Here is a 9,309-nt window from a genome sequence, read left to right as displayed (position 1 = left end):
CGCAAATGAAAGAGGGAGCAAGAGGAAGACTCTAGTTTCTGAAATTCGTAGTTTGTGTTCGTGTTTATATATATAAATTCCTGGGGTGTGCGTTGATATGAAGCCAAGCAGGCGTGATAGACACGCTAAAGAGCCTGTTTACAAAAGGCAAAAACATGAAAATTTAGAAGGGTTTTTTTTTTTTTTTTTTTTTTTTTTTTTTTAATTACTTTAATCGCATTTTTTAAAAGGAAATTACAAATAAAACTCTTTATAATTTTTTTTATTTATTTAAAAGCTTTATTTCTCAAAAAGAATTTCAAACATCTTTTAAATAAAATAGTAAAAATATTAAACAAGATGAGAATTATAAATCAAAATGGCACAAACAAGCTTAACAACGAAAATGAGGTAAGTTACTCAAAAGTGTTTTTATTTGTAGAAGTATTTTAATGTCATTTAAAGGTTTTTTTTTTGTTGGTGAAATACACTTGAAAAATGTTTTTTATGTAAAATTTTTGTGGGTCTATGTTTGAGAAATAGAAATGCTATTTTTTCATCTCTCATTCATTTTCATTATTGTTATTATTTTTTTAAATTCATCCTTAAATTTGTAGGATCTACTCATCGACATGTGATTACTATAAATTCAATGGTGAATTTGGAAAAGATGAATGAGAAATTGAAGAGTAATATGTCTCTTTGAGAAATTGTTTTTGGGAAACTACATTTTGCCTCCATGAACTATAGCGCATTTACACTTTTTTCCATGAACTGCAAACTGTACTACTTTGTCCCCATGAACTACTATTTTGTACCCAAAACTCCTTTCCGTCAGTCAAAGCCGTTAACTCGAACGGTCAAACTGACAATTCGTTATAGTTTATGGGAGCAAAGTGATGCAAAGTGACCGGTTGACCGCCTAAGTTAACGGGTTTGAAGACGTTATGCGGTTTTAGGCACAAAATAATAGTTTATGGGACAAAGTGCTAAGACGTTATAGTTCATTTAAGCAAAATGTGGTTTTCCCTTGTTTTTTATTTGATATGTTGCAATATTGAAGGCAAAACTGTACCGCTGTCCGCCTATGAGGCAATGGGCCTCTTTTATGATATATTTTAAGTTATTTTGAAACTATTTTGGGCGTGTTTTAGTATATATATTTTTTTTTAAAAAAAAAAAAGTTTTAGTGTTTTGGATAAAATTCACATATTTATTTGATATTTTACCTTTAAAACGACAAAAAAAAAAAAATTACGAACACCAAATATATTATATCTAAATCTACGTATGCTTACCATAAAACGCTTACTACATTCGCGTATGTAGTTAAAGGTTTTTGCCAATCGCATACTGAAGTGGTTATGTTGTAGTTAATAACCGCTCGCTTGTACAATCCTAATAGAGAAATGGGAAAAAACTAAGGTTACGTTTAGTACGTGGAATAACTATTCCATTGGAAAAAAAAAAAAAAAAAAAAACATTTTTATTGAAAATAAAATAATGTAGAATGAATTATCCTTTCTCATTCTCATGAAGGAATTACAATTTTAATTATTAGAGTGTATGTATACTTTAACACTAAAAGCCAATTCGATTCGCATAATAGATATCTAGAATATATTGACTATTTCTTATAAATAACCATTTTTTTTATTTAGTACGGATCTATTCATAGAAATAACTATTCCCTTGTGAAGAGGAATATTTATTCCTTAAATAATAGACATCATCTAAAAAAAAAAAAAAAGGTTAAACTATAAGGGTGGTCGGTTGTCCACAATAGAAGTGGAGGGTATTGCGACCACCGGGGTGAATATGGAGTGGCCATGAACACCCCCGTAGTCTCTCGGGGGTGGTTGCAGTCACCCCCCAAGCGTCATCAAGGGTAGCCAAGGCCCACCCCGATAGTACTGAGGGTGGTGCGACCACCGCAGATTCTTCTATGGGTGGCTGGCTACTCAAAAAAATCAGTTTTCATTTAAAAAATAAAATAAAATTGAGTTATAGAAAAATAAGAAATGAGCTCGTTTGGGTTTGCGATTTTTTTTTATTCTACTAAATTGAATTCAAAATTGCGGATATCAAGGAGAAAAAATAGTTGAGATTATGTTTTGGTTGTTTGAAAAATATAAAATTTTGAATAAACTTGAAATTTTTTGAGTTGAGTTGAGTATTGCCTGTTTGGGATTGCATTTGTGAACTTCAAAAGTGTGTTTAACACTTTCAAAGCTTGTTTGAAAAAAAAAAAAAAAAAAAAAACCGTTTGGTAAAAATATTCAAAGTGCTTTTGAATGTCAAAAAATCTAAAAATGACTAAAACGTACTTTCACAAAAAACTTAAAAATGAAGCTTTTGTTAAAAATATTTTTTAATTCAAAGTCTATATTTTTCGAACGCAATTCCAAATCAACTAAAAATGACAAAAAAGTTGAGAAGAATTGAAAAGAATTGTCTTCCCAAACAAGCCCGAAGGTTTTTTGTTGGTAGTTTTGGTTCAATCCAATTAGGGACATAACTCTTGTCACAAAACTAAGGAATAAGAATATATATTACATTCACGGTAATAATTATTAATTTTTCTAATGAAATACCAATTTCATAAACGAGGTATCTTAAATGCTTTCCAATTGACGGGCCGAGGGACAAGAATCCTTTGAAATTAGGTTATTCAAAAATTTTAATTTTACAAAAATTTGAACAACTTCAAAAACAAAATAAAAAATGTAAGGCCAATATGCCGAAACATTTTAGGGTGTCAATCCCACTAGCTACCATAGTCTAATTTGGAGCGTGTTTAGAATTGTGTTTGACAAATAAAATTTTTAAGTCAAAAAGCGTTTTTTGGCAAAAACTTTATTTTTAAATTTTTGTCAAAAATACGTTTTGATAATTTTTAGAGTAAAAAAGTAAGATAAATACTTTAAAATTTTTTACCAAACATGTCATTTATATTTGGCACGCAATCTCAAACATGCTCTTAAGAAAATTTCATCCCATCCAAAGGGAAGACCCTCAAAACGCATAACTCCGTTGAAACGTTTCGAATGTTTCGTATAAAAACAAACGAAAGCCAACCTTCATCTTCCCTAGAGGCATCCAAAACCATCCCCAAAAGGAAAACGAAAAAAAAAAAAATCAAAGAAAAAGAGAAAAGCAATACTCTTGCTTCCTTGGCCTTCTTACCTCTTATATACGTCAAAATCCACCCAGAATTTACTAACCGTCCAAGCATCCATTTCGTTTCATTTCCCTCCAACCAAACTGTACCGGCAAATTCCCGGTCTCCGGTTTCCATCAACTCCAGTATCCTCACCTGTTTACATATTATTATTTTTTGATGAATAATCTCTATTAAATTTTAATTTCATCGATCTGAAAATAACCGGTTTTGGACTCGATGAATTCGATTTCGGGCTCCGATTTTTAGATTCGGAGTTTCTCTTTCGGATTTGGATTGAAAGGGAATAGAAGAAGAAGAATAAGATGAGCAATCAGAAGAAGCGGAATTTTCAGATAGAGGCGTTCAAGCACCGGGTGGTGGTGGATCCGAAATACGCCGAGAAGACCTGGAAGATTCTGGAGCATGCAATCCACGAGATTTACAATCATAATGCTAGTGGCCTCAGCTTCGAAGAGCTTTACAGGTTTTGCTCTCGCTCTCTTCCTTCGCCTTTTTCATCAATTCTTGTTAACAACGACGCCGTCTCCGAATTAGTATTGAATATACATATACGTGCGCATTTATTTGGTTATTTAGAGAGGCGTGTTTGATTTCCGTTTAGTGCATAGCCCAGTTGACTGCAGTTAATTTTGTCTTTAGACTATTCAATTTCACAAAATTTTTTTTGTTGTATTGCAATTTTCTTTTTTGGAAATTATTATTATATCTAGGAATTCGGAATCAGGATTTTCCCTTCGGCGTGTGGAATTAATGATATAAATATATATATAAACTCGGACTTTTTAAGCGGAACATATAAACTTACTTAAATATGGGAATTTTTTTCTTCGACAAATAACTAAAAAAGAACTGATTTTGGGTTTTGTTTTGCCAAAAAAAAAAAAAAGAAAAAAAAAAAGGAGAAACAACAAAACAATTGCATCAACAATCCCTTAGGCAAAAAAAACTTATTATGTTGCCCATAAAAAAAATCAATATTATGAATGGAACTCAACATTTGCTTTCCCTTAATCACATGACTACACCAAAACAATAAAGCACTTATGCAGCTTAACAATTTACTAAGTTTTGCGTTGTCTGTTAATGTTAGCTTGATTTGTGTGGAGATGTAACAGTTACAAGCTAACAGCTAAAGTAGTTGGCTTTACTTATAATCTGGCCAAAATAACACAATACAATGAAATTATCTAAGAGAAGACGAAGAAGAAGAGGAGGAGGAATAAGAAGATGAGAATTAGAAAAGGAAGAAGATTGATTAAATATCGATTCTCCTCCATGCTTTTAGTTCTCTGTAAAATGTATCTTTTAGGTTTTCGCATTCTTTGCTTGCAGAGAAAAGAAAGAAAAAAAAAAAAATGAGAGGAAGAAAATGAGAGCACGAAGAAAAAGAAAGGGAAGAGTCAAACTGCCGAGGAGGGAAGAAAGCTCTGAAGAACAATAATGAGTTGGTGAAAAAAAGTGTTAAAACGTGTTAAGTCATGTTTTGAGAGGCCTTTTTATATAATTGTTTGTATTTTTGGGGGTTCGGGGAGGGCTCTGGCATTGATACTTGGTATTCGGTTTTTTCTTCTCTCCCATCGAGAAATTGGAAAATATCGTAATTATGCATAGAGATTAGTCTCGAATTCAAAGTTTTTGTGCGTGTTTTTATGCCTATAAGGAAGGGTATGGACGTTGGTTACTCCATTATGTTGGAAGACTAGGTTAGGTTCCATCTGATTTTCTTATGGTTGAATTGTTTGGAGCCGTGTTACTCCAATTATGATGTAAGACTGGGTGGTTGTTTAGATTCTTTCTATGATTTTCATTTTTCGAGTTGTGGCACACCTTTGTTATCTACAAAAAATGAATTTGTGATGGAAAATGGTTTACTGTAAAAAACATTTATGCTGTTAATGGAAAGTGGGGGGAAACGGTTGAATTATTGAGGACCATGGTAGGTTTGATCAAATGGTTGTTGTTAGCTCTCAGGTTGCATTGAGGTTTTGAAAAATCATATCGAGTGTTTTATGTTGTGACTTTGAAATCCAGAAACAACTATATCTCAAATGTCAAGTCTTATGGAACGGTGACCCAATTTTGAATTGATATTAACGTTTGTATACAAGAGCTCTTTGCAAAAGCATGATAACAGTCGGTGGGCATTGTGGAGAGAGACAAAGTTAACTGAAAACGTAGCAGATTGAAAGATATCTCAAGGATGATGTACTGACGTTCTCCATGGTGGTGGCATGCCGGTCGGGTGGGTCAATAGTGTCATAATCTGCCGGCTGGAGCAATGTTGTCAAATTACATTTGATATATCTCCCTCATTAACCCGGTCAAAAAATCTATGCCACCAAATTTCTACTTTTCCAATCATGTGCCTTGGGGGAAGACTTTTGGGATTTATGCGTTTTTCTGTTTAAGATTCTCCCCGACTCCCTAGTGTTGCTGCACGTAACAATTTTCAGGGTCATGCCTTTCAGACCTTAGATTTTTGGTTCGTATAGTGAAACGGAAATGGCAGCTGAACCTCATTCTAAACTCTATTAGTGTCCTGAGAGGCATGCTTTGGTTAAATCAGTGTATATAATATGCGATAGAAACTCTCTCGATGACTAAGGGCATGGGGTGTATGGCTAGAAAGAGAATTAAAAAAATTAGCATTACTTTTCCTAATGCTTGATTGGGAGGAGAAGAAAAAGAGAGAAGAAATTGGAGTGGTTATTTTCAAAATAAATTTGATTATTCTCTGCCATAAGGTTTCTCTGAGGAATTGCCTACCAATAAAAAATTATGCACCCCCCAAAAATAAAAAATAAAAAATATTCCCTCGAAGAACTATCTAGTATTTAGTTTGTAAGTTAATTCCTCTCAATCTTTTCTTATAATTTTTCTCTTGTCCACTTTCTCTGAACAAATATACTGAATATATTTGTGACTACAAGCTTTTATTTATTTTTGTTCCTTCGGTGATTTTATTACTAATTTTTAACAACTCACATGCCTGAAAGACATTCCCTCCGGTGTTTCTATTGTTTGTTTCAATTTTAAGTGGTGTCGTGTTGCTTAGGCGTTGAAATTATGGTTTATGTCTTATTTTAGTTATGTAAATCTGCAGTTGCTTTACAAAGGTTCTTCATCTATTTCATTTTCCTCCCCTTGGTAGTTCTGGAGTGTTGGCCACACCGAGAGCCCTTGGAGCCCCATAATCAGCTCAATTATGTGGAAGTTTGTCTGGGTATCATGTCGATATCACTGGATTGACGATTATGGGTGAAACATGTGGTGATTATATTATGCTGATAGCCTTTGAGTTTGCAAATAGCTCTCTCTTTCTTGTCTTTAACTCTCACTCAACAACCACCCCCTGCCCCCTCCCTAAAAGAAAAAAAGAATGAACAGCCAGTTCTACGATTTTAGATTCCTTTTTCAGAGAAATGGGATTCCTTGTTTTTTATGTTGCATTTTGTTTTTCATTGGTTTAGGAATGCGTACAACATGGTGCTTCACAAATTTGGTGATAAGCTGTACTCAGGACTGGTTACAACTATGACTTCACATCTCAAAGAAATATCAAAATCTATTGAGGATGCTCAGGGAGGTTTGTTTCTGGAAGAACTGAACAGGAAATGGAATGATCATAACAAGGCATTACAGATGATCCGAGACATACTAATGTACATGGACAGGACTTATATTCCAAGTTCCCAGAAGACTCCTGTTCACGAGCTTGGGCTGAACTTATGGAGAGATAGCATCATCCACTCCAGCAAGATTCAGACTAGGCTGTTAAATACGCTTCTTGAACTAGTACGTAGAGAACGGACCGGTGAAGTTATTAACAGGGGGCTAATGAGGAATTTAATTAAGATGCTAATGGATTTAGGTTCTTCTGTTTATGAAGAAGATTTTGAAAGGCCTTTTCTTGAGGTTTCAGCTGAGTTTTACGGGGCTGAGTCTCAAAATTTCATTGAGTGCTGTGATTGTGGGGATTACCTCAAGAAAGCCGAGAGGCGTCTAAACGAGGAAATGGAGAGGGTGACACATTACTTGGATACCAAGAGTGAAACAAAGATAACTAGTGTTGTAGAGAAGGAAATGATTGCTAATCACATGATGAGACTAATCCACATGGAAAATTCTGGCTTGGTAAACATGCTTCTTGATGATAAGTATGAAGACATGGGAAGAATGTATGCTTTGTTCCGTCGGGTGCCGAACGGCCTCTTGAAAATACGAGAAGTGATGACTTCTCACATCAGGGAGACTGGTAAGCAGCTTGTTACTGATCTGGAAAGGCTCAAGGATCCAGTGGAATTTGTCCAGCGGCTCCTGGATGAGAAAGACAAATATGATAGCATCATTAACTTGTCGTTTAACAATGACAAGACTTTCCAGAATGCTCTGAATTCATCCTTTGAATACTTCATTAACTTGAATCCGCGTTCTCCAGAGTTTATTTCATTGTTTGTGGATGACAAACTTCGCAAAGGTCTGAAGGGGGTCAGTGAGGAGGATGTAGAGGTTATACTTGACAAGGTGATGATGCTATTTCGTTACTTACAGGAGAAAGATGTATTTGAGAAGTATTATAAACAGCATTTGGCGAAGCGGCTTTTGTCTGGAAAGACCGTCTCAGATGATGCAGAGAGAAGTTTGATAGTAAAGCTAAAGACAGAATGTGGGTACCAATTTACTTCAAAACTAGAGGGCATGTTTACAGACATGAAAACCTCTCAGGATACAATGCAAGGCTTTTACACTGGCCACCCTGAGCTTGAGGATGGCCCTACGCTGACCGTCCAAGTTCTGACAACAGGGTCTTGGCCAACTCAGCCTACCATTACATGCAACCTGCCAGCTGAAATGTCAACACTATGTGAGAGGTTTCGGGCATATTACCTTGGGACTCATACTGGTCGGAGGTTGTCGTGGCAAACCAACATGGGCACAGCAGATATGAAAGCAATATTTGGGAAGGGTCAGAAGCACGAGTTGAATGTGTCCACTTATCAGATGTGTGTCCTAATGCTGTTCAACAATGCTGATCGGCTCAACTACAAGGAGATTGAGCAGGCTACGGAGATACCTGCTTCGGATTTGAAGAGGTGTCTGCAATCCATGGCTTGTGTGAAGGGAAAGAACGTTCTCAGGAAAGAACCTATGAGCAAAGACATTAGTGAGGATGATGCATTCTTTGTTAACGACAAGTTTACAAGCAAATTCTATAAGGTGAAGATAGGAACTGTAGTTGCACAGAAGGAATCAGAACCTGAAAAGCAGGAGACCCGGCAGAGGGTGGAGGAGGACAGGAAACCCCAGATTGAAGCCGCCATAGTTAGGATCATGAAATCGAGAAGGCAGCTGGATCATAACAACATAATAGCCGAGGTCACAAAGCAGTTGCAATCGCGGTTTCTGGCAAACCCGACGGAGATCAAGAAACGGATAGAATCTCTTATTGAGCGGGATTTCTTGGAGAGGGATAATAATGACAGGAGATTATATCGGTATCTTGCCTGAAGCGTATGTCACTTCCCCTATCTCAGCTAAAAAAAATAGCATTCACGACTGTTGATTGTTATTGTAAGCGGAATTTGTTTTTTTCTCTCCACCTTTCCAATCCTCTCTATTGTTCTTCCTTTTCTTTTTCTTTTTCCTCTCTAAAATTAATGTCATTGCTACTTTCCCATTTGTTGCGCTACTTCCTATTAAATTATTGGGAAAAATTATATTTAGTCTTTAGGTTTTTATCTAATTTGAATTTAATTTTTAGGTTTCTAATTTAAAAAATACGGTCATTAAATTTTGCCAAAATTTAAAATAGGTCCCTATTATTACTTTATGGTCATAATTAACCATTTGTCATATGCCAAATGTATCTCATTTAAAGCACCTCAATGCAATGCCACATCAGCAAATACCAAGTCATTAAAAAAAAGAAAAAAAAAAAAAAAAAAGGAATACAAAGGACCCACAAAATCCAATTGATATGGTGTGAAACTTTAGAGAATCGCATGAATCTGGCTTACATCCCCTCAAAGCTTCACCATTTTTACATGTTGAGTTGCTAATATAGATATATGGGAACTTAAATCCTAGCTCGCTGGGTATAGACAATTTAATGACTTGTGTGAAGCTTTAAATTGAATTAGCAAATC

General features: G+C 35.2%; 1 protein-coding gene across 1 annotated transcript; it reads left to right on the top strand.

Moving 5' to 3' along the window:
• Positions 1 to 3,062: 3,062 nt before the first annotated feature.
• Positions 3,063 to 8,843, top strand: LOC132177576 (cullin-3B). The gene is made up of 2 exons (XM_059589951.1): positions 3,063 to 3,626; positions 6,634 to 8,843. Exons 1-2 carry the CDS (start codon positions 3,466 to 3,468, stop codon positions 8,669 to 8,671), a joined length of 2,199 nt encoding a protein of 732 aa, XP_059445934.1. The 5' UTR covers positions 3,063 to 3,465; the 3' UTR covers positions 8,672 to 8,843.
• Positions 8,844 to 9,309: the final 466 nt, after the last annotated feature.

Source organism: Corylus avellana, chromosome ca4 (assembly GCF_901000735.1).
Source record: "Corylus avellana chromosome ca4, CavTom2PMs-1.0".
Lineage (NCBI taxonomy): Eukaryota > Viridiplantae > Streptophyta > Magnoliopsida > Fagales > Betulaceae > Corylus > Corylus avellana.
This window is presented reverse-complemented; position numbering and strand designations above follow the sequence as displayed.